At 44.2% G+C, this 25,527-nt stretch overlaps 1 protein-coding gene across 3 annotated transcripts in view; it reads left to right on the top strand.

The window, feature by feature from the left end:
• The window catches only part of tulp4a (TUB like protein 4a), a 469,011-nt gene that overhangs the window by 126,275 nt on the left and 317,209 nt on the right, over positions 1-25,527 (top strand). For all 3 annotated transcript variants that reach the window (XR_013499659.1, XM_078229991.1, XM_078229993.1), the window contains exon 3: positions 16,060-16,221. Coding sequence is in view for 2 of the 3 variants with exons in the window: in XM_078229991.1 (XP_078086117.1) it covers positions 16,060-16,221 (162 nt within the window). In the remaining variant the exon portion in view is untranslated. The remainder of the gene's footprint in view (positions 1-16,059; positions 16,222-25,527) is intronic.

The raw sequence follows: 25,527 nt of genomic DNA, 5'->3' as shown, positions 1-25,527 counted from the left end.
CTCAGTCAGTCCCCCATGTGGGAACTTGTCATAGGCATTGATAAAATCCATATAAACCACATCAACTGTGCTTCCCTCAACCACACATTTGATCACATTTTCGAAAGATTCTCCCAAATTTGTTAGGCATGAACATTCCCTGACAAAGCCATGCTGACTATCCCTAATGAGAAGTCTCACAACACCAGGTTAAAGTCCAACAGGTTTATTTGGAATCACACTGCTCCTTCACCTGATGAAGGATTCCAAATAAACCTGTTGGATTTTAACTTGGAGTTGTGAGACTTTTTACTGTGCCCAGTCCAACACCAGCATCTCCACATCATGGTTATCCCTAATGAGCCCATGCCTTTCCAAGTGGAGATTAATTCTCTGCTTCAGAATTTTCTCCAATAGTTTCCCTACCACTGACATGAGACTCACTGGTCTGTAATTTCCTAGTTCATCTCTACCAACCTTTTTGAAAAATGGACCACGTTAGCCATCTTCCAGTCCTCTGGCACTTCCCCCGTGTAAGGAGTCTAACAACACCAGGTTAAAGTCCAACAGGGGTTTATTTGGTAGCAAACGCCACTAGCTTTCGGAGTGCTGCTCCTTCGTCAGGTGAGTGGGAGATCTGCTCATACACAGCAAACAGGGCATATAAAGACACAAACTTGAGTGTCTTTGTGTGCTGTTTGCTGTGTATGAGCAGATCTCCCACTCACCTGATGAAGGAGCAGAGCTCCAAAACCTAGTGGCGTTTGCTACCAAATGAACCTGTTGGACTTTAACCTGGTGTTGTTAGACTCCTTACTGTGTTTACCCCAGTCCAACGCCGGCATCTCCACATCATGACTTCCCCCATGGCCAGAGAGGAATTAAAAATTTGTGTCAGAGCCCCTGCAATTTCCTGCCTCGCATCCCATAGCAACCTGGGATGCAATTCATCAGGGCCTGGGGATTTATCCACTTTTAAGCCTGTCAGAACCTCTAATATCTCTTCATTTCCTACGTCAAACTGTGCAAATTCCTCACAGTCCCTTTTCCTAAATTCTCCTTTTCCTGAGTGAAGACCAATGAGAAGTATTCATTTAATACCCTTCCAATGTCCTGTGGCTTCACGCACAGCCCCATTGGTCTCTAATGGCGCTCTAAGAGGTGGTACAGTAGTTAGCACTACTGCCTTACAACACCAGGAATCCGGGCTTGATTCCTGGTGTGGGTCACTGTCTGTGTGGAGTCTGCACATTCTCCCTGTGTCTGTGTGGGTTTCCTCTAGGTGCTCTGATTTCCTCCCACAGTCTAAAAGACGTGCTGGTTAGCTGCATTGGCCATGCTAACTTCTCCCTCAGTGTACCCAAGCAGGTGCTGGAGTGTGGCGACTAGGGGACTTTCACAGTAACTCCATTGCAGTGTTAATGTAAGCCTACTTGTGACACTAATAAATATACTTTAGCTTTATAAACTTTAGCCCTGGTTAACCTCTTTCCCTTAAATATCTTGTGATTTTTCTTAATTTGATTTATTTGTAACTTTCAAAATGACATGGATAAATACTTGGAAAGCCAAAATTAGAAACCGTTGTATTTATTAGTATGTGAGGGAACAGGCATAACTCTCCCTGGTGTAAAAATTTGAATCAATGATCAGGATCAAACTTGAGGTCAGTTGTTTCAAGAAAATTGAGTGAATGTGGGAATTCCTGCTTGACAAGCTAATTGACATTTGTGGTGTAAAATCTCGATGGACTGAGATAACCAATTTGGTGTGACAAGTTTCCAGAAATCTTTGAAGTTTTCAAATCGGCAAAGAAACCAAAAGCACTGGAAATTCAAAAGAACTTGGAAGGGGATAAGATTTCATGAAAGGACCTTGTTAGAAGAGCAATATTTGATGTCCATTTCCTCATCTCTGGGGTCTTTACAATTTATAATCAACATTGACTTCCTGAATTCAAGTTGTCAATGCAGAATGGTAAATTGACAAATATTGTTAAAATTGTCTGGGGAGATTGATGCTGAGTTGAAGAAACTACTTACAAAGGGAGATCTGTAAGAAGCCAAATAAATAAAATTTAGTAGAAGTAAATGTAAAATACTCTTAAATTGATAGGAAAAATTGGTTGCCTTCTAACAGAAAGATAAAATGTAATAAATTAGGCCTTTAACTTTCCAACTCACTTTAGAGAGTGGCAACAAACAAAGTGAATGAATGTTAAATTATATTGATAAATCAATGAGGTATAAATCAGAGCAATTAACACCAGAACTGTTGAGGTATTCTTGCCAGACTGCTTTTGTTATCAAGGCAGAAAGGAAACAATTCAAACCTTGGAAAAACCATAAGATTGATGTTTAAAGCTAACATTAAAGACTGGAGATATTGAGGCTGTTCAACATTAAAAGGAACAAAGAGAACAAAGAACAGTACAGCACAGGAAACAGGCCGTTCGGCCCTCCAAGCCTGTGTCGCTCATTGGTCCAACTAGACCATTCATTTGTATCCCTCCATTCCCAGACTGCTCATGTGACTATCCAGGTAAGTCTTAAACGATGCCAGCGTGTCTGCCTCCACCACCCTACTTGGCAGCGCATTCCAGGTCCCCACCACTCTGTGTAAAAAACGTCCCTCTGATATCTGAGTTATACCTCGCCCCTCTCACCTTGAGCCCATGACCCCTTGTGATCGTCACCCCCGACCTGGGAAAAAGCTTCCCACTGTTCACCCTATCTATCCCCTTCATAATTTTGTACACCTCTATTAGGCCTCCCCTCATTCTCCGTCTTTCCAGGGAGAACAACCCCAGTTTACCCAATCTCTCCTCATAGCTAAGACCCTCCATACCAGGCAACATTCTCTGCACTCTCTCTAAAGCCTCCACGTCCTTCTGGTAGTGCGGCGACCAGAACTGGACGCACTACTCCAAATGTGGCCTAACCAGCATTCTCTACAGCTGCAACATCAGACTCCAGCTTTTATACTCTATACCCTGTCCTATAAAGGCAACCATACCATATGCCTTCTTCACCACCTTCTCCACCTGTGCTGCCACCTTCAAAGATTTGTGGACTTGCACACCTAGGTCCCTCTGTATTTCTATACTCTTGATGGCTCTGCCATTTATTGTATAACTCCCCCCCTACATTAGTTCTTCCAAAATGCATCACTTCACCTTTATCTGGATTAAATTCCATCTGCCATTTCTCCGCCCAATTTTCCAGCCTATCTATATCCTGCTGTATTGTCCGACAATGTTCATCGCTATCCGCAAGTCCAGCCATCTTCGTGTCATCTGCAAACTTGCTGATAACACCAGTTACACCTTCTTCCAAATCATTTATATATATCACAAATAACAGAGGTCCCAGTACAGGGCCCTGTGGAACACCACTGGTCACAGACCTCCAGCCAGAAAAAGACCCTTCGACTGCTACCCTCTGTCTCCTGTGGCCAAGCCAGTTCTCTATCCATCTAGCCACCTCTCCTTGTATCCCATGAGCCTTAACCTTCTTAACCAACCTGCCATGAGGGACTTTGTCAAATGCCTTACTGAAATCCATATAGACGACATCCATGGCCCTTCCTTCGTCAAGTGTTTTTGTCACTTCCTCAAAAAATTCCACCAAATCTGAAAGGCACGACCTCCCTCTTACAAAACCATGCTGTCTGTCACTAATGAGATTGTTCCATTCTAAATGCGCATACATCCTGTCTCTAAGAATCCTCTCCAACAACTTCCCTACCACGGACGTCAAGCTCACTGGCCTATAATTTCCTGGGTTATCCCTGCTACCCTTCTTAAATAACGGTACCACATTCGCTATCCTCCAATCCTCAGGGACCTCACCTGTGTCCAATGAAGAGACAAAGATTTCCGTTAGAGGTCCAGCAATTACATCTCTTGTCTCCCTGAGCAGTCTAGGATAGATGCCATCAGGCCCTGGGGATTTGTCAGTTTTAATGTTACCTAAAAAACCTAACACTTCCTCCCTTGTAGTGGAGATTCTCTCTAACGGATCAACACCTCCCTCTGAGACACTCCCAGTCAACAAGTCCCTCTCCTTTGTGCATACCGATGCAAAGTATTCATTTAGGATCTCCCCTATTCCCTTGGGTTCTAAGCATAATTCCCCTCCTTTGTCCCTGAGCGGTCCGACTTTTTCCCTGACAACTCTTTTGTTCCTAACATATGAATAAAATGCCTTAGGATTCTCCTTAATCCTGTCTGCCAAGAACATTTCGTGACCTCTTTTTGCCCTTCTAACTCCCCGTTTGAGTTTTTTCCTACTCTCTCTGTATTCCTCCAGAGCTCCATCTGTTTTCAGTTGCCTGGACCTAACGTACGCCTCTCTTTTCTTTTTGAAGCCTAACTGTATTAAGAAAGGTATCTAAAATTGTACCAGGAAGGTAATACAAGAGCACTATTTCAAGATAAGTGATTGACAGTCGAATATGAGAATATAGGTTGGAAGGAATGAAGGGTTCAAGATTGAAAGAGTGCAAAGGAGGACCTTGGGACAGGCAGTCAGCAGCACCGAGAGGAGAGTGCAAGAGGGGAACCTTGAGATAAGCAGTCAGCACCTAACATCACAAGAAAATCATAAGTTGATGAGAAACTGCTTTAGGGAGGGTCATCAAGTAGCTGAGAATTAGAAAAACATTTTTAAAAGAAAAACATCCATCGACCATTTAATTAATTTGCATTTAATTAAGAAAATAGTTCAAAAGTGAAATGGAGTTGAGTCAAGGCTAGGTAATATTAAATTGTATAAGTAAATCAAAGTAAAATAAATTTAAATTAAGGGAAGTAACTTGAAGCCATGGTAGCGCAGCTCAGTCATGTAGAATGTGTCTGGTGATATAGAAACATAACACAGAGGTATAAGAAATAGGAGCAGGAGCAGGCCATTCAGCTCTTCAAGCTTCCTCTGCCATTCATATGTGATCCTTGCTAATCCTGTATTTCAATTACATACTCCCATCAACAATATATTCAGTGACTTGGGCTCCACAGCGCCTTCTGTGGTAGAGAATGGCCTACCTAGTGTATTGAGATTGTGTGACCCACCTTCTTCTAGTCCCCTTAGCCAGAGGAAGCAACATCCATGCAAGCAGTCTGTCCAGCCCTGTCAGAATTTTATAAATTTCAATTAGATTCAACCAATACCGGCTCAATCAATCCAAAACATGTGGGAAGTCATGAATTTGCCTGATGAAGGGGATGACCACATATGTCAGAAATGTGAGTTTGAGGTTTCAGAGCTCAATTGGCAGCTGGAGTCACAGTGGTGCATCCATGAAGCTGAAAGCTACGTGAATAGCATGTTCAGAGAGGTGGTCATACTGCAGCTTAGGAACCTGATCGTTCGGCCACGGAAGGAAACTAAGCAGGTAGAGCAGGATCTTTCACTTACCAATTGGTTTTCCACTTTGGATACCAGTGAAAATGTTGGTTCCACGAAGGAATGCAGTCAGAGCCAGGTTTGTCATTGTACAGGAGGATAGAAAGAAGAGAGGAAGAGCAGAGTGATTGGGGATTCATTAGTTAGGGGAATAGACAGCTGTTTCTGTGGCTATAGACATGACTCTAGGATGTTATGTTGTCTCCCTGGTCTTGGGGTTAACATTGACACACAGCAGCTGCAGAACATTCTTCTGGGGGGAATGATCAGCTAGAGGTTGTGGTACCAATGACTTAGATAAGAAAGTGGATGAGATCCTGAAAGCAGACTTTGGGGAGCTCGGAAGGAATTGTAAAACAGGACCTCAAAAACAGTAATCTCAGGTTAAAAAGTGTACAGCAGAGGTTTTTGAGAGTGTTAGAAGGTATATATGTAAATTCGAGGAGCATAATAAACAAAGCTGAAGGCACAGATAGACACATAGCAGCATGGTATCATCGCTATAAAGGAAAGGTAGCTTAGGGAGGGCAAAAATGACAACTTAACATCCCTGGATGTAAGAGTTTTCAGGCAGGATAGGAAGGAGAATAAAAGAAATGTGGGTGTGAATAATTTATTAAATGAAACATCAAATGAGACCTTGTGTGTTGAGTTGAGAAATTAAAAAAAGGAGCCACGCTGCGAGGATTGTACTTTAGACCCCAAATAGTGGAAGGGAGTTGAAAGAGCAAATATGTAAAGATATTTCTGAGTGCAAAAGCAACAGGGAAGTAATTGTTGAGGACTAAACTACCCTAATATTTGGGATGTGAACTGTGCGAAGGGCACAGAGGGTGCAAAATTCTTGGTCTGCTTTCAAGACAACTTTTTAGGAAGCTTGAGAGGGGGCACAATTCGACATTTAGTCTTCAGAAATGAAGCTGGGCAAGTGAATGGAATAGCAGTGGGGACCATTTTGGAGATAGTGACCATCCTATAGTTAGATCTAGTGTCATTATGGAAAAAGACAATGATAGGCCAAAAGTAAAGATTCTAAATTGGGGGAAGACAAATTTTACAAAGCTGAGAGGTGAGCTGGCAAGAGTGGACTAGTTGCAGCTATTAGAGAAAAAAACTGTCAAATCAGTGGGAGGCATTCATAGAACATAGAACATAGAACAGTCCAGCACAGAACAGGCCCTTCGGCCCACGATGTTGTGCCGAGCTTTATCTGAAACCAAGATCAAGCTATCCCACTTCCTACCATCCTGGTGTGCTCCATGTGCCTATCCAATAATCGCTTAAATGTTCCTAAAGTGTCTGACTCCACTATCACTGCAGGCAGTCCATTCCACACCCCAACCACTCTCTGCGTAAAGAACCTACCTCTGATATCCTTCCTATATCTCCCACCATGAAACCTATAGTTATGCCCCCTTTTATTAGCTCCATCCACCCGAGGAAATAGTCTTTGAACATTCACTCTATCTATCCCCTTCATCATTTTATAAACCTCTATTAAGTCTCCCCTCAGCCTCCTCCGCTCCAGAGAGAACAGCCCTAGCTCCCTCAACCTTTCCTCATAAGACCTACCCTCCAAACCAGGCAGCATCCTGGTAAATCTCCTCTGCACTCTTTCCAGTGCTTCCACATCCTTCTTAGAGTGAGGTGACCAGAACTGCACACAATATTCCAAATGTGGTCTCACCAAGGTCCTGTACAGTTGCAGCATAACCCCACGGCTCTTAAACTCCAACCCCCTGTTAATAAAAGCTAACACACTATAGGCCTTCTTCACACTCTATCCACTTGAGTGGCAACCTTCAGAGATCTGTGGATATGGACCCCAAGATCTCTCTGTTCCTCCACAGTCTTCAGAACCCTACCTTTGACTCTGCAATCCACATTTAAATTAGTCCTACCAAAATGAATCACCTCACATTTATCAGGGTTAAACTCCATTTGCCATTTTTCAGCCCAGCTTTGCATCCTATCTATGTCTCTTTGCAGCTTACAACAGCCCTCCACCTCATCCACTACTCCACCAATCTTGGTGTCATCAGCAAATTTACTGATCCACCCTTCAGCCCCCTCCTCTAGGTCATTAATAAAAATCACAAAGAGCAGAGGACCAAGCACTGATCCCTGTGGCACTCCGCTAGCAACCTGCCTCCAATCCGAAAATTTTCCATCCACCACCACCCTCTGTCTTCGATCAGATAGCCAATTACCTATCCAATCGGCCAACTTTAACTCTATCCCACACCTCCTTACTTTCATCATAAGCCGACCTTATCAAACGCCTTACTAAAATCCATGTATATGACATCAACTGCCCTACCTTCATCAACACACTTAGTTACCTCCTCAAAAAATTCTATCAAATTTGTGAGGCACGACCTGCCCTTCATAAGTCCGTGCTGACTATCCCGGATTAATCCGCATCTTTCTAAATGGTCGTAAATCCCATCCCTAAGGACCTTTTCCATCAATTTACCAACCACTGAAGTAAGACTAACCCGTCTATAATTACCAGGGTCATTTCTATTCCCTTTCTTAAACAGAGGAACAACATTCGCCATTCTCCAGTCCTCTGGCACCATCCCCGTGGACAGTGAGGACCCAAAGATCAAAGCCAAAGGCTCTGCAATCTCATCCCTTGCCTCCCAAAGAATCCTAGGATATATTTCATCAGGCCCAGGGGACTTATCGACCTTCAGTTTATTCAAAACTGCCAGGACATCCTCCCTCCAAACATCTATTTCCTCCAGCCTATTAGCCTGTAACACCTTCTCTTCATCAAAAACATGGCCCCTCTCCTTGGTGAACACTGAAGAAAAGTATTCATTCACCACCTCGCCTATCTCTACTGACTCCATACACAAGTTCCCACTACTGTCCTTGACCGGCCCTAACCTCACCCTGGTCATTCTTTTATTCCTCACATAAGAGTAAAAAGCCTTGGGGTTTTCCTTGATCCGACCCACCAAGGACTTCTCATGTCACCTCCTAGCTCTCCTAAGCCCCTTTTTCAGCTCATTCCTTGCTAACTTGTAACCCTCAATCGAGCCATCTGAACCTTGTTTCCTCATCCCTACATAAGCTTCCCTCTTCCTTTTCACAAGACATTCCACCTCTTTTGTGAACCATGGTTCCCTCACTCGGCCATTTCCTCCCTGCCTGACAGGGACATACCTATCAAGGACACCCAGTATTTGTTCCTTGAAAAAGTTCCACTTTTCATTAGTGCCTTTCCCATCTTATGCCCCCGAATTCTTGCCTAATTGCATGATAATGACCTCTCCCCCAATTGTACACCTTGCCCTGCCGTACGGCCCTATCCCTCTCCATTGCAATAACAAAAGACACCGAATTGTGGTCACTATCTCCAAAGTGCTCTCCCACAACCAAATCTAACACTTGGCCCGGTTCATTTCCCAGTACCAAATCCAATGTGGCCTCACCTCTTGTCGGCCTATCCACATATTGTGTCAGGAAACCCTCCTGCACACACTGCACAAAAACTGCCCCATCCGAACTATTTAACCTACAAAGGTTCCAATCAATATTTGGAAAGTTAAAGTCCCCCATGACAACTACCCTGTGACCCCCACACATATCCATAATCTGCTTAGCAATTTCTTCCTCCACATCTCTATTACTATTTGGGGGCCTATAGTAAACTCCTAACAACGTGACCGCTCCTTTCCTATTTCTAACCTCAGCCCATATTACCTCAGTGTGCAGATCCCCCTCGAAGTGCCTTTGCGCAGCGGTTAAACTATCCTTGATTAACAATGCTACTCCTCCACCTCTTTTACCAGCTTCCCTACACTTAGTGAAACATCTATACCCCGGAACGTCCAACAACCATTCCTGTCCTTGTTCTACCCACGTCTCCGTAATGGCCACAACATCGTAGTCCCAAGTACCAATCCACGCTCCAAATTCATCTACCTTGTTCCGGATGCTCCTTGCATTGAAGTAGACACACTTCAACCCACCTTCCTGTCTACCGGTACCCACCCTTGACACCTTCCCCAATACCTCACCACCCTCAACACTGACTTCTGGACTACAACTCCTTTTCCCACTCCCCTGACAAATTAGTTTAAACCCCCCTGAAGAGCCGTATCAAATTTCCCTCCCAGGATATTGGTGCCCCTCTGGTTCAGGTGCACCCCGTCCTGTTTGTACAGGTCCCACCTTCCCCAGAAGGGCGGCACGGTAGCACAGTGGTTAGCACTGCTGCTTCACAGCTCCAGGGTCCCGGGTTCGATTCCCGGCTCGGGTCACTGTCTGTGTGGAGTTTGCACATTCTCCTCGTGTCTGCGTGGGTTTCCTCCGGGTGCTCCGGTTTCCTCCCACAGTCCAAAGATGTGCGGGTTAGGTTGATTGGCCAGGTTAAAAATTGCCCCTTAGAGTCCTGGGATGTGTAGATTAGCGGGTAAATTTGTGGGATTGTGGTCGGTGCAGACTCGATGGGCCGAATGGCCTCCTTCTGCACTGTAGGGTTTCTATGATTCTATGAATGTGTTCGAATTATCCACGTATCTGAAACCCTCCCTCCTACACCATCGCTGCAACCACATGTTTAACTGCACTCTCTCCCTGTTCCTCAACTCGCTATCACGTGGCACCGGTAACGTACCAGAGATGACCACATGTTTTGTCTTGGCTCTCAGCTTCCAGTCCAGCTCCCGAAATTCCTGTTTTAAATCCCCGTCCCTTCTCTTACCTATGTCGTTGGTACCAATGTGTACCACGACTTGTGACTGTTTCCCCTCCCCCTTAAGAATCCGGAAGACACGGTCCGAGACGTCACGGACCCTGGCATCCGGTAGGCAACATACCATCCTCGAGTCTCTTTTGCTGCCACAGAACCTCCTATCTATCCCTCTAACTAACGAGTCCCCAGTAACTATTGCCCTCCCGCTCTCCCCCTTACCCTCCCGAGCCACAGAGACAGACACAGTGCTGGAGATCCTCTCACTGCGGCTCACCACTGGTATGTCGTCCCCCTCAACCGTATCCAAAGCGGAATACTTGTTGCTAAGGTGAACGACCACAGGGGATCCCTGCACTGACTGCTTCCTCCCAGCCCCTCTCACCGTCACCCATCTATTTTCATTCCTCGGAGTAACTGTATCCCTAAAGCTTCTGTCTATGGCCACCTCTGCGTCCCTAATGATCCTAAGTTCATCCAACTCCAGCTCCAGTTCCCTAACACAGTTTTGGAGGAGCTGCAGATGGGTGCACTTCCCACAGGTGTAATCAGCAGGGACACTGACGGCGTCCCTCACCTCAAACATACTGCAAGAGGAACATTGTGCTGCCTGCACACCCATCCCCTCTAGATACCTTGCCAGTACCAGGTAGAAACAGCAAAAATGAATTCAACTCACCCCTGCTCGCCCTGTCCCCCGAAGCCCTGTGAGCCAAAGCCCTTATAGCTCACACTCTGCTTCCCACACACTCACTCCACTGCCCGCTCCCGACGCTGCCCACTGTATACTGCAGCCTACCTTTTATACTTCGCGCGCTTAAAAAACCCTTCCCAGACTCCTTAGCAGCCCACTTCCGGTTTTCACTTTAAACTTCAGAAAAATACTACTACTAAATACTACTAAAAATTCACAGGTGAAATTTTACAGGCATAGCATTGCTGTGTCTCCATGGAAAAAAGGTGATACAGCCAAATCTAGAACCCTCTGGTTATCCAGATGAATATACGCTAAGATAAAACAGAAAAAGAAGGCTTTTAATAGCCACAAGAAGCTTAATACTATTGAAAACCTTGAGAAATATAGAAGGTACAGGATTAAGTAAAAGTGAAAATCAGGAAAGCAAAGAAAGGATATGAAAAAATACTGGCAGGTAAAATAAGAGAAAATTCCAAAATGTTTAACAAGACATTAGAGCAAGAGAATAGTTAGGGTCTATCAGAAATGTGCTTAGTAATTTGTGGGTTGATTCAGAAAATGTGGACTGGGTTCTCGATGAGCACTTCTGTCTGTCTTCACTAAGGAGATGGATGATGCAGACATTCTAGTTATAAGAGTGTGAAATATTAGATATAAAAGTGTAAACATTGTGAGAGGGGAAGTACTGGAGGGGCTGGCATCCTTGAAGGTGGGGAAATCACTAGGATTGTATCCCATCCTATTGTTGAAGGAAGCCAGGGAGGAAATAGTGGATGCTCTGAGGATCATTTTCAAATTCTCATTGGATTTGAATCCTCATCGGCCCATCGAATCTACACCGACTTGCCGACAGAGCATCCCACCCAGACCCTATTCCTGTAACCCCATGTATTTACCCCGCTAATCCACCTAACCTACACATCTTCAGACACTAAGGGGCAATTTAGCATGGCCAATCCACCTCGTCTTCGCATCGTTGGACTGAGGGAGGAAATAGGAGCACCCAGAGGAAACCCATGGTAATGCAGGGAGAACATGCAAACTCCACACAGTCATCCAAGGCTCGAATAAAATCCGCGTCCCTGCAACTGTGAGGCAGCAGTGCTAACCACTGTGCTGCCCTTTTTAAAATGGGAGTGAAGGATAAGCCAGACAATTATAGGCAATCAGTCTGACTTCAGTGGTGGGCAAATTATTGGAAACTAATCTGAGGGACAGGATAACTGTCTCTAAGGCATGGATTGATCAGCGATAGTCAGCATGGTTTTGTTAGAGGAAGATAATGTTTTATTAACTTAATAGAATTATTTGAGGAAGTAACACGGAGGATTGGTGTGGGTAGTGCAGTAGATGTTGTCTATATGGCTTTCAGAAAGGAATTTGACAGGACAAACTGGCTAGAAAAGTGAGATCGCATGGGATACAGGGGAAGAGGTCAGGTTGAATCCAAAATTGACACAATGACAGGAAACAAAGGATAATAGTCGATGGATGTTTTTGTGAATGGAAAATGTTTTCCATGATGTTCCATAGTCTTGGGCCCTTGCTGTTTGTTGTATACATTAATAATTTAGATTTAAATGTGGGAGGCAAGATTGGGAAATTTGCAGATGACACACAGCTTGGCATGTGGTTGAGTGAAGAGAATAGCTGTCGACTCCGGAATGATATCAATGGTTTGGCTGAGTGGACAGAGAAATGGCAAATGGAATTCAATCTGGAAAAGTATGAGGTAATGCATTTGGAGAGGGCAAACAAAACAGGGGAATACTCAATAAATAGGAAGATTATTGAGAGGTGTTGAGGGAGTGAGATGCCTTGTCCATAAATCTTTGAAAGTGGCAGGACAGGTGGACAGGGTAAAAGCAAATTACTGCGGATGCTGGAATCTGAAACCAAAAGAGAAAATGCTGGAAAATCTCAGCAGGTTTGGCAGCACTTGTAAGGAGAGAAAAGAGCTGACGTTTCGAGTCCAGGCGACAATTTGTCAAAGCAGAGTGTTCAAGCCCTGGTAGGACAGGGTGTTCAAGCCCTGGTAGGAAATGCTTTCTTTTATTGATTTGATTCGATTTATTATTGTCACATGTATTAACATACAGTGAAAAGTATTGTTTCTTGCGCGCTATTCTAATAAAGCATACCATTCATCGAGAAGGAAACGAGAGTTCTTTGCAGAATGTAGTGTTATAGTCATAGCTAGGGTGTAGAGAAAGATCAACTTAATACAAGGTAAGTCCATTCAAAAGTCTGATGGCAGTAGGGAAGAAACTGTTCTTGAGTCGGTGTGTGACCTCAGCCTTTTGTATCTTTTTCCCGACGGAAGAAGGTGGAAGAGAGAATGTCCAGGGTGCGTGGGGTCCTTAATTATGCTGGCTGCTTTGCCGAGGCAGCAGGAAGTGTAGTCAGAGTCAATGGATGGGAGGCTGGTTTGTGTGATGGATTGGGCTACATTTACGACCTTTTGTAGTTCCTTGCGGTCTTGGGCAGAGCAGGAGCCATACCAAGCCGTGATACAACCAGAAAGAATGCTTTCTATGGTGAGTGAGACATTGAATACAAAAGCAGGGATGTAATGATGGAAATAAATAAAATGCTGGTTAGGCCACAGCTGGAATTTTGTGTACAGTTCTGGTCACCACATTGCTGAAAGGACATAATTGTTCTGGAGAAAATGTAGCAATCATCTGCAAGAGTATTGCCAGGGCTTGAACATTGTAGCTGAGGGGAAAGATTGGATAGGCTGGGGCCTTATCCTTAGCACAGACTAGTCTAAGGGGTGACCTAATTGAAGTGTACAAAATTGAGGAACCTAGGTATGGTAGACATTGAGACTTTTTTCCCCTAGCTGAAAGATCAATTATGATTGGTAGAAGGATTGGAGGGGAGATCAGTGGAAACTTTTTTATCCAGAGGGTGGTGGGCATCTGGAATTCACTGGCTAAGTTGGTGGATATGGCTTAAACACTCAACTCACTTGAAAGGTACCTGGATCTGCATTTGAAGTGCTATAACCTGAAAGGCTATGGACCAGCTACTGCAAAGTGGGTTTAAAACATGATAGCTATGGACTAGCTGCTGGAAAGTGGGTTTTTGGCCAGTGCAGACATGATGGGCTGAAATGTCTCTTTCTGCACTGTAACTATCCTATAGTTCTATGGAAGAATTATTTACACAACTGATCATTTTATGAAATGGTCTTCAGGATAGATTCCTCTGAGAAAATTCTGAACAAAATGCTGATTATGTGAAGTTGTTTCAATGTTTTATAAATGGTGTGATGATAGAAACAAGAAAGGAAAAGTAGGATGTGCATCTTTACATGAATAAGTTTGCGAATAAAAAGAGAAGAACCTGAATTCTGGCAAAGTAACAATACCAGGATATCATATCATATATATGATGTGGATAATATTATGATACAGTGCTTTGGGACTCTATTGTGTAGTGTTACTGTGTGTGGAGTACGGCTATTCATTTTCTCTTAGCTATATAATGGGGTGTGAATGCTGGGTATTTGCTCCCTACAAAAGAAAATGAAATACAGTTATCATGGACCATCTGTTTGACAGAGCCATGTTAACTGAGCTGCCTGTTTTCTTAACTAGGGTGCAGATTTGTCTTGCCAGTAGTGTATCTGGTTTGCATCCTGATGCATTTTCCAATAATTTGGAAGTAAATAGCCATACCCTTCATTTGTTTAATTTGATCAGATGCTTTGCCCGAGAAAGAATCAGAAACTGATTCATGCAGTGTCTGATATGAAAAATGATCATTGTGAAAAGGTATAGTTGCCATATGAATCATAATGTCTTCTTTGAGGGGAAGAGCTGACTGGTGGTGATTTAACCTAAGGATCACTGCACCTCAGGCAAGGTTGAGAAGATGGGCCTTCATAATAACCTCAGCCGGTATGAGAATTGAACCTGTGCTTTTGGCATTAGTCAGCATCACTAACCATACATCCAGCTAACTGAGGGGTTGTTGTGTACATTGTTGCTAGCTGACTATAAATAGTGATAGGACAGGTGGGCGATACGATGACACAGTGGTTAGTACTGTTGCCTCAGAGCTCTAAGGACCAGGGTTCAATCCGGGCCTTGGATGATTATCTGTGTGGAGTTTGCACATTCTCCCCTTGTCTGCTTGGGTTTCCTCCAGATTCTCCGGTTTCTTCCCACAGTCCAAAGATGTGCAGGTTAGGTGGATTAGCCATGGTAAATCTGTATGGTTACAGGGATAGGGTGGGGGAGAAGGCCTGGGCAAGATACTCTGTATGAAAGTTGGTGCAGGCATGATGGGCCAAATGGCCTCTTCTGCACCGTAGGGATTCTATGATATGATAAAGGACATAGTGACATGTAAAGCCAATTGTAGCTTTGGTTTTCTTAGAATCATGGAATAGTTGTGGAACAGATCATTTAGTAGATCATTTAGCTCATTAAGCCCATTCCAGCATTATGCAAGAGCACTTCAACTTGTCTTGCTCCCTGCCCCTACACTGGAGTCCTGTATTTTGTTTTCTTACAGGTGTTTATCCAGTTCCCTTTGATAGCCATGATTGAATCTGCTTCCACTACTCTTTCAGACAGTGCTTTCCAGATTGTAACTTGTTAGAAGCTTTCATTGTGCCACTTTTGATTCTTTCCCCAATCATTTTAAATCTGTGTTCTAGCAAATCTGCTCTCGACTTTCATTCCCTTAGGAGAACAACCTCCAGCTTCTCCCATTTATCCACAATTTGTATCCAGGCATTTAGGTTCTCATGAGTCTTTGTGTCAATTGATGCAAATGATGATTTGTTCACCAACATAACTGTTTTCTCACTAAGAATCCTATTAGACGCCTCTAGAAGAGGCACCACCAATGAAAGTATGTCAGGTTGAACATGGTGTCAGGATGATCAAGAACTAATGATCCCTGATTCACTGAATGATTTGCTGAATTTATATTCATTTTTGCAATTGAAATATTTGGGCAACTTTTGAAAATGTTTATTGTGCTGTGTTAGCAGTTTTCAAACGGTGGTGGTTGGAACACTGCAATTGGCCTCTAAATAGGAAGGGGAGTCTTGTTCCTGGCTGTGATCCAGCAGCCCTGCTGTTATTGATTATATGAGGATGTTTGAGTAAACCTGACAGCTGTGAAGCCTCCTATGATCAAATAACTTACTTAGGTGAGGCATAGATATATAGAAGGCACAAGGAGAAAAAAAAAGGAAATAAAATGAATTGTTACTTTCCAGCAATCAACCTTTTTCCCTTTCTGCTTTTTAGGTTAGTGACTTTACCTGGAGCCATGATGGTACTCAGGCACTCATCTCTTATCGAGATGGTTTTGTGCTAGTTGGATCTGTCAGTGGGCAGCGACATTGGTCTTCTGAGATTAATTTGGACAGCCAGATTACATGTGGAATATGGACACCTGATGATCAACAGGTATCAGTATTTAATTTGAGTGTTTTACTGGGTTCTATGGGTTTCCCAATAGAGAGCATTAATGTTTATAATTCTATATATTCACATTGGAAGGAGTAACAAGAATACAGAGTACTGGGCTAATGGTAAGATATTTGGTAGTGTGGATGAGCAGAGAGATCTCGGTGTCCATGTGCATAGATCCCTGAAAGTTGGCACTCAGGTTGATGGGGTTGTTAAGAGGGCGTACAGTGTGTTAGCTTTTATTGGTAGAGGGATTGAGTTTCGAAGCCATGGTGTCATGTTGCAGCTGTACAAAACTCTGCTGCGGCCGCACTTGGAGTATTACGTACAGTTCTGGTCGCCGCATTATAGGAAGGATGTGGAAGCATTGGAAAGGGCGCAGAGGAGATTCACCAGGATGTTGCCTGGTATGGTGGGAAGGTCTTATGAGGAAAGGCTGAGTGACTTGAGGCTGTTTTCGTTAGAGAGAAGAAGGTTAAGAGGTGACTTAATAGAGACATACAAGATGATCAGAGGATTAGATACGGTGGACAGTGAGAGCCTTTTTCCTTGGATGGTGATGGCTAGCACGAGGGGACATAGCATTAAATTGAGGGGTGATAGATATAGGACAGATGTCAGAGGTAGATTCTTCACTCAGAGAGTAGTAAGGGCGTGGAATGCCCTGCCTGCAACAGTAGTGGACTCGTCAACATTAAGGGCACTTAAAGGGTCATTGGATAAACATATGGATGATATTGGAATAGTGTAGGTTAGATGGGCTTTAGATTGGTTTCGCAGGTCGGCGCAACATTGATGGCCGAAGGGCCTGTACTGCGCTGTTATGTTCTATGTTCTATATATGGCGGCACGGTGGCACAATGGTTAGCACTGCTGCCTCACAGCGCCAGGGACCCGGGTTCGATTCCTGGCTTGGGTCACTGTCTGTGTGGAGTTTGCACGTTCTCTCTGTGTCTGTGTGGATTTCCTCCGGGTGCTCTGGTTTCCTACCATGTCTGAAAGACGTGCTGGTCAGGTGCATTGACCCAAACAGGCGCCGGAGTGTGGTGACTAGGGGAATTTCACAGTAACTTCATTCTAGTGTTAATGTAAGCTTTATTTGTGACTAATAAATGAACTTATATATGTGTCATTTATATGTTTATCCTCGGAGACATCATCCATCAAGTTCCACATAATATGCTGATGACAACGAGCTCTAGCTCACCACTTCCCTCAGTCTCTCCACTGTCTCTTGTTACGCTTTTCATCTAATATCCAGTGATGGCTGAGTAGAAAGTTTCTCCCAACTAAATAATGGGAAGACTGAAGCCATCAACATCTGTCCCTGCCACAAACTGTTTCCTAGCAACCAACTCAATTCTCCCCAAGCTAAACCAGATATTTTGCAACTTTTTTGTCATAGCAAAATAAGTTTCGGACTACATAACCATTCCATCATCAAGGCTGCCTACATTGATCTCTGTAACGCTGTCTGACTCTGCTGTTCATCAGTTTGGGTCAACTGCAGCTGCAACCCTCAACTATGCCTTTGTTTCCTCTAGACGTAACTGTTCTAGTGCTCTTTTGGTTGCTGTTCTATCTTCCACCCTACAGAAGACTTGAGTTTATCTAAAACTCTGATCCCTCTATCTCAACTTGCAGCAAATCCAGTTTGCCTGTTATTCCTGTGCTCGCTGACCTACATCAACTTCAGATTTGGCAGCACCATACGCATAACATTTTCATTTTTGTTTTCAAATCCTTCTGTGGCCTTGCTATCTGTAATTCTGGTGCCTTCTCCAGCCCTTCAAGATCTCTATGGTCTTCCAAAATTATAGCTTCTTGTGCACCCTTGATTTTAATCACTCCACCATTGGTGGTGTGCCTTTAATTGCCTAGGCCCTGCAATGCTCTCGCTAAACCTCCCTCCTTTAATGTGTTCATTAAAACCTCTCGCTTTATCCAAGTTTTTTATTATCTGCCCCAATCTCCTGTAGCCTGGTACCAAATTTTTGACTGATCACTTATGAAAAGCCTCGGGAGGTTTTATACATTAAAACGCTGTATAGATGTTACATATGTCAGAGATTACCTTCAACTTCTCTTTCAACAATATTTATTATTCACTCCAAACGTGGAAGAGATTTTTAGGGACCTATTTAGCTTTGTAGTCCAAATATGCATGCAAAAACAGGAAATGTCTACTCAATCCTAGTTGATTCTGAAGGTAAAAAGGTAATGGGGTTTTAGGAACCATTTTAGCACAAAATCCCAAATATGGGGAATAGAAACATTGAAGATAGGAGCAGGCTATTTGGCTCTTCGAGCCTGCTCCGCCATTCATCACGATCATGGCTGATCGTTCAACTCAATAGCCTAATCCTACTTTCTCCCCATGGCCTTTGTTCCCATTCGTGCCAAGTGCTATATCTAGCTGCCTCTTGAATACATTCAATATTTTGGCATCAACTACTTCCTGTGGTAATGAATTCCACAGGCTCACCATTCCTTGGGTAAAGAAATGTCTCCTCATCTCCATCCTAAATGGTCTGCCCCAAATCATTAGACTGAGACCCCTGGTTCTGGATAGCCCTACCATCGGGAACATCCTTCCTGCATCTACCCTGTCTAGTCCTGTTAGAATTTTATATGTCTGTATGAGATCCCCCCTCATTTGTCTGAACTCCAGCGAAAACAATCCTAATCTAGCCAACCTGTTCTCATACATCAGTCCCGCCATCCCCGGAATCAGCCTGGTAAACCTTCGCTGCATTCCCTCGAGAGCAAGAACATCCTTCCTCAGAATAGGAGACCAAAACTGCACACGATACTCAAGGTGTGGCCTCGACAAGGCCCTGTATAATTGCAACAACACATCCCTGCTCCTGTACTCGAAACGTCTCGCAATGAAGGCCGACATGCCATTTGCCTTTTTTACCGCCTGCTGCACCTGCATGCTTATCTTCAGTAACTGGTGCACAAGGTCACCCAGGTCCCGTTGCACACTCCCCTCTCCCAATTTACAGCCATTCAGGTAGTAATCTGCCGCCTTGTTTTTGCTTCCAAAGTGAATAACCTCACACTTATCCAAATTATACTACATCTACCATTGATTTGCCCACTCACCCAACCTGTCCAGATTATTCTGAAGGATCTCTGTATCCTCGCCACAGATTGCCCTCCCACCCAACTTGGTATCACCTGCAAACTTTGAGATGTTGCATTTTGCTCCCTCGTCCAAATCATTAATATATATTGTGAATAGCTGGGATCCCAGCACCGATCCCTGTGGCACCCCGCTAGTTACTGCCTGCCAATTTGAAAAGCACCCATTAATTCCTACTCTTTGTTTCCTCTCTGCCAACCAGTTTTCTATCCATCTTGATACTCTTCCCCCAATCCATGCACTTTAATCTTGCATGATAATCTCTTGTGTGGGACTTTGTCAAACGTTCTCTGAAAGTCCAAATATACTACATTGACTGGTTTCCCTCTTGTCAACTCTACTAGTTACATTTTCAAAAGAATTCCAACCGATTTTTCAAGCATAATTTCCCCTTCTTCAATCCATGCTGACTCTGTCTGATGCTGCCACTGCTTTCTAAATGCTCTGCTATAAAGTCTTTGAGAATGGATTTGAGAATTTTCCCCCCTACTGATGTTAAACTTACTGGTCTATAATTCCTTTTTTTCTCTCTACCTCCCTTTTTGAATATTGGAGTGACATTAGCTACCCTCCAATCTGCAGGGACTGTTCCAGAGTCTCTAGAATCCTGGAAGATGACCACCAATGCATCCACTATTTCTAGAGTGACTTCCTTAAGTACTTTGGGATGTAAATTATCAGGCCCTGGGGATTTATCCGCCTTCAATCCCATCAATTTTCCCAGCACCAATTCTCTACTAATACTGATCTCCCTCAGTTCTCCCCTCTCACTAAATCTTGCATTCTCCAACATTTCTGGCATTTGATTTGTGTCCTCTTTTGTGAAGACAGAACCAAAGTATGTATTCAGTTGCTTGGCCATTTCTTTGTCCCCTATTATACATTCGCCCATTTCTGTCTATAGGGGACCTACATTTGTCTTCACCAACCTCTTTCTTTTCACGTGTCTATAGAAGGACAGGACTTACTCCGTTAATGGTAGGGCGTTGGGGAGAGTTATAGAACAAAGAGACCTAGGGTGCAAGGTGATGCATTTTGGTAGATCGAACCAGGGCGGGACTTACTCAGTTAATGGTAGGGTATTGGGGAGAGTTGCAGAATAAAGAGATCTAGGGGTACAGGTTCATAGCTCCTTGAAAGTGGAGTTACAGGTGGACAGAGTGGCGAAGAAGGCATTCAGCATGCTTGGTTTCATCGGTCAGAACATTGAATACAGGTCTTGTTGAAGTTGTACAAGACATTGGTACGGCCACACTTGGAATACTGTGTACAGTTCTGGTCACCCTATTATAGAAAGGATATTATTAAGCTAGAAAGAGTGCAGAAAAGATCTAGGATGCTACCGGGATTTGTGTTTGAATTATAAGGAGAGGCTGGATAGATTATGACTTATTTCCCTGGAGCGTTGAAGGCTGAGGGGTGATCTTATAGAGGTCTATAAAATAATGAGGGGCATAGATCAATTAGATAGACGATATCTTTTCCCAAAGGTAGGGGAGTGTAAAATTAGAGGGCATTGGTTTAAGGGGAGAGATACAAAAGGGTCCAGAGGGGCAATTCTTTCTCACAGAGGGTGGTGAGTGTCTGGAACAAGTTGCCAGAGGTAGTAGGAGAGGCGGGTACAATTTTGTCTTTTAAAAAGCGTTTAGACAGTTACATGGGTAAGATGGCTATAGAGGGTTAAGGACCAAATGCAGGCAATTGGGATTAGCTTAGTGGTTTAAAAAAAGGGGCGGCATTGACAAGTTGGGCTGAAGGGCCTGTTTCCATGTTGTAAACGTCTATGACTCTATGATGCTAACTCTTAGTGTCAGTCTTTATGTTCCCTGCAAGCTTACTTTCGTACTGTATTTTCCTCTTAATCAATCCCTTGATCCTTCTTTGCTGAATTCTAAACTGTTCTCAATCCTCAGACCTATTATTTTTCTTGGCCAATCTGTATGCTTCTTCTTTGGATATTCTCTCATTTCCCTTGTAAACCATGGATTGGCCCTCTTACCCATTTTGCTTTTGTGCCAGACAAGAATAAACAGCTGCTGCAATTCCCCCATGCATTCCATGAATGTTTGCCATTGCCTATCCACTGTCATCCCTTTAAGTAACTATCCCTAATCTATCAAGGCAAACTCACGCCTCATATCCTCATAGTTTCGTTTATCAAGATTTAGCACCCTAGTCTTTAAGAACATAAGAACATAAGAAATAGGAGCAGGAGTAGGCCATCTAGCCCTTCGAGCCTGCCCCGCCATTCAATAAGATCATGGCTGATCTGACGTGGATCAGTACCACTTACCCGCCTGATCCCCATAACCCTTAATTCCCTTACCGATCAGGAATCCATCCATCCGCGCTTTAAACATATTCAGCGAGGTAGCCTCCACCACCTCAGTGGGCAGAGAATTCCAGAGATTCACCACCCTCTGGGAGAAGAAGTTCCTCCTCAACTCTGTCTTAAACCGACCCCCCTTTATTTTGAGGCTGTGTCCTCTAGTTTTAACTTCCTTACTAAGTGGAAAGAATCTCTCCGCCTCCACCCTATCCAGCCCCCGCATTATCTTATAAGTCTCCATAAGATCCCCCCTCATCCTTCTAAACTCCAACGAGTACAAACCCAATCTCCTCAGCCTCTCCTCATAATCCAAACCCCTCATCTCCGGTATCAACCTGGTGAACCTTCTCTGCACTCCCTCCAATGCCAATATATCCTTCCTCATATAAGGGGACCAATACTGCACACAGTATTCCAGCTGCGGCCTCACCAATACCCTGTACAGGTGCATCAAGACATCCCTGCTTTTATATTCTATCCCCTTCGCAATATAGGCCAACATCCCATTTGCCTTCTTGATCACCTGTTGTACCTGCAGACTGGGCTTTTGCGTCTCATGCACAAGGACCCCCAGGTCCCTTTGCACGGTAGCATGTTTTAATTTGTTTCCATTGAGATAGTAATCCCATTTGTTATTATTTCCTCCAAAGTGTATAACCTCGCATTTATCAACGTTATACTCCATTTGCCATATCCTCGCCCACTCACTCAGCCTGTCCAAATCTCTCTGCAGATCTTCTCCGTCCTCCACACGATTCACTTTTCCACTTATCTTTGTGTCGTCTGCAAACTTCGTTACCCTACACTCCGTCCCCTCCTCCAGATCATCTATATAAATGGTAAATAGTTGCAGCCCGAGTACCGATCCCTGCGGCACGCCACTAGTTACCTTCCTCCAACCGGAAAAACACCCATTTATTCCGACTCTTTGCTTCCTGTCGGATAGCCAGTCCCCAATCCACTTTAACACACTACCCCCAACTCCGTGTGCCCTAATCTTCTTCAGTAGCCTTTTATGGGGCACCTTATCAAACGCCTTTTGGAAATCCAAAAACACCGCATCCACCGGTTCTCCTCCATCAACCGCCCTAGTCACATCTTCATAAAAATCCAACATGTTCGTCAAGCACGACTTTCCCCTCATGAATCCATGCTGCGTCTGATTGATCGAACCATTTCTATCCAGATGCCCTGCTATCTCCTCTTTAATAATGGATTCCAGCATTTTCCCTACTACAGACGTTAAGCTGACCGGCCTATAGTTACCCGCCTTTTGTCTCCTTCCTTTTTTAAACAGCGGCGTAACATTAGCCGTTTTCCAATCAACCGGCACTACCCCAGAATGCAACGAGTTTTGATAAATAATCACTAACGCATCCACTATTACCTCTGACATTTCTTTCAATACCCTGGGATGCATTCCATCCGGACCCGGGGACTTGTCCACCTTCAGTCCCATTAGTCTACCCTTTGAATCAACTACTTCACTCTCCACCTTGATTTTTTGAAAAATTCTATCATGTTATGGTCACTCATCCGCAAAGGGTCTTGTACAGCTAGAGTAGCATAGAGTCGCAATGATTCCCTTCTCGTTACACAGTACCCAGTCTAAGATGGCTTGTTCTCTAGTTAGTTCCTCCACATATTCGTCAAGAAAACCATCCCGTATACACTCCAGGAATTTCTCCTCAACGGCATTGTGGCTAATTTGATTTGCCCAATCTATATGCAGATTAAAATCAGTAAGGAGTCTAACAACACCAGGTTAAAGTCCAACAGGTTTATTCGATTAAAATCACCCATGATCACATGCATCTCTAATTTCGTGTTTAATGCCATTCCCAACATCACCACTGCAGTTTGGGGGTCTATGTATGACATCCACTAATGTTTTTTGCCCCTTGGTATTTCTCAACTCTGCCCATACAGACACCACATTGTCAGAGCTAATACCTTTCTCACTATTGTGTTAATTTCCTCTTTAACCAGCAGTGCCACTCCCCCACCTTTTCCTTTATGCTTATCCTTCCTAAATATTGAATACCCTGGGACATTCAATTCCCACCCCTGGTCCCCCTGCAGCCATATCTCTGTAATCCCAATTATATCGTACCCGTTTACATCTATCTGGGCGATTAGTTCACTCACTTTATTGCAAATGCTCCACGCATTAAGGCACAGAGCCTTTAAGCTTGTCATTTTAACATTGTTTGCCTTGCTCCCAATATTTTTCTCTATAGTCCTGTTTGAACTTTGTCTTGGTTCCCTGCCTATCACTTTTCTTATTCCCATTTCTACCTTTTGTTTTTGTCCTTGCTCCCTTCTTCTCTGACTCCTTGCAGAGATTCCCACCCCCTGGCATATTAATTTAAACCCTCCCCAATCGCTCTAGCAAACAGTCCCCCTAGGACATCAGTCCCAGTCCTGCCCAGTATAACCCTTCCACCTCCCCCAGAACCGGTCCCAATGCCCCAGGATTCTGAAGCCCTCCCCCGACACCATCTCTTCAGCCACGTATTTATCTGATATATCCTGTCATTTCTGCTCTAGCGCGTGGCACCGGTAGTAAACCTGAGATCACTACCTTTGGGGTCTTATTTCTTAACTTTCTTCCCAGCTCCCTGTAGTCTGCTTTTAGGACCTCATCCCTTTTTTTACCTATGCCTTTTGTACCGATATGTACCACAAACACAGGCTGTTCACCCTCCCCCTTCAGAATGTCCTGTACCTGCTCCGAGACATCCTTGACCCTAGCACTAAGGAGGCAACGTACCATCCTGGAGTCTCATTTGCAGCCACAAAAACACCTGCCTATTCCCCTTACAAATGAATCCCCTATAACTACTGCACTAGCACATTTTTTACCTCTCCTCTGCAGCAGAACCAACCATGGTGCAATGAGTTTGGCTGCTGCTTTCCCCAGAGAGGTCATTCCCCCCAACAGTGTCCAAAACAGTATATCTGTGTTGCAAGGGAATGGCCGCAGGAGATTCCTGCGCTACCTGCCTATCTCTCTCGCTCTGTCTGGTGGTCACCCATTCCCTGCGGAGTCTGAGCCTGCGGTGTGACCACCTCTCTATACATGCTATCCACAATACTCTCTGACTCGCGGATGCTCAACAGTGTCGCCAGTCGCCGCTCCAGCTCTGAAACTCAAGCTTCACGGCACCGATAAAATCCCAGGAACTGCTAAAACATCCTGCAGAGGAACATAATTAAAATACATTTCTTGAAGGCGCAGTATTGTGTGCAGTCTTGGTGTCATTATAGAGGGAGTGCAGCAAAGGTTTACCAGGCTGGAATGGTAGGACTGTCATATGAGGAGAGACTAAATTAGTTAGGATTATATTCATTGGAATTTAGAAGACTGAGAGGGGTTCTCATAGAAACTTACCAAATTCTAACAAAATTCATAGAATCCCTACAGTGTAGAAGGAGGCCATTCAGCCCTTTGAATCTGCACCGACAATCCCACCCAGGCCCAATCCCCATAACCTCACATATTTACCCTGCTAACCCCTGTCACTAGGGTCAATTTAACATGGCCAATCCACCTAACCCGCTTGATTGGGGATAATTGAGAGGTTAGGTGATATGACTGAAATATGGGCGGCACAGTGGTTAGCACTGCTGCTTCACAGCTCCAGGGACCTGAGTTCGATTCCCGGCTTGGGTCACTGTCTGTGTGGAGTTTGCACATTCTCCTCGTGTCTGCGTGGGTTTCCTCCGGGTGCTCCAGTTTCCTCCCACAGTCCAAAGATGTGCGGGTTAGGTTGATTGGCCAGGTTAAAAATTGCCCCTTAGAGTGCTGAGATGCGTAGGTTAG

The sequence above is a fragment of the Mustelus asterias genome, chromosome 15, assembly GCF_964213995.1.
Source record: "Mustelus asterias chromosome 15, sMusAst1.hap1.1, whole genome shotgun sequence".
NCBI lineage: Eukaryota > Metazoa > Chordata > Chondrichthyes > Carcharhiniformes > Triakidae > Mustelus > Mustelus asterias.
Note: the sequence above shows the minus strand (reverse complement) of the source record. Positions and strands in the feature narration are given on the sequence as shown.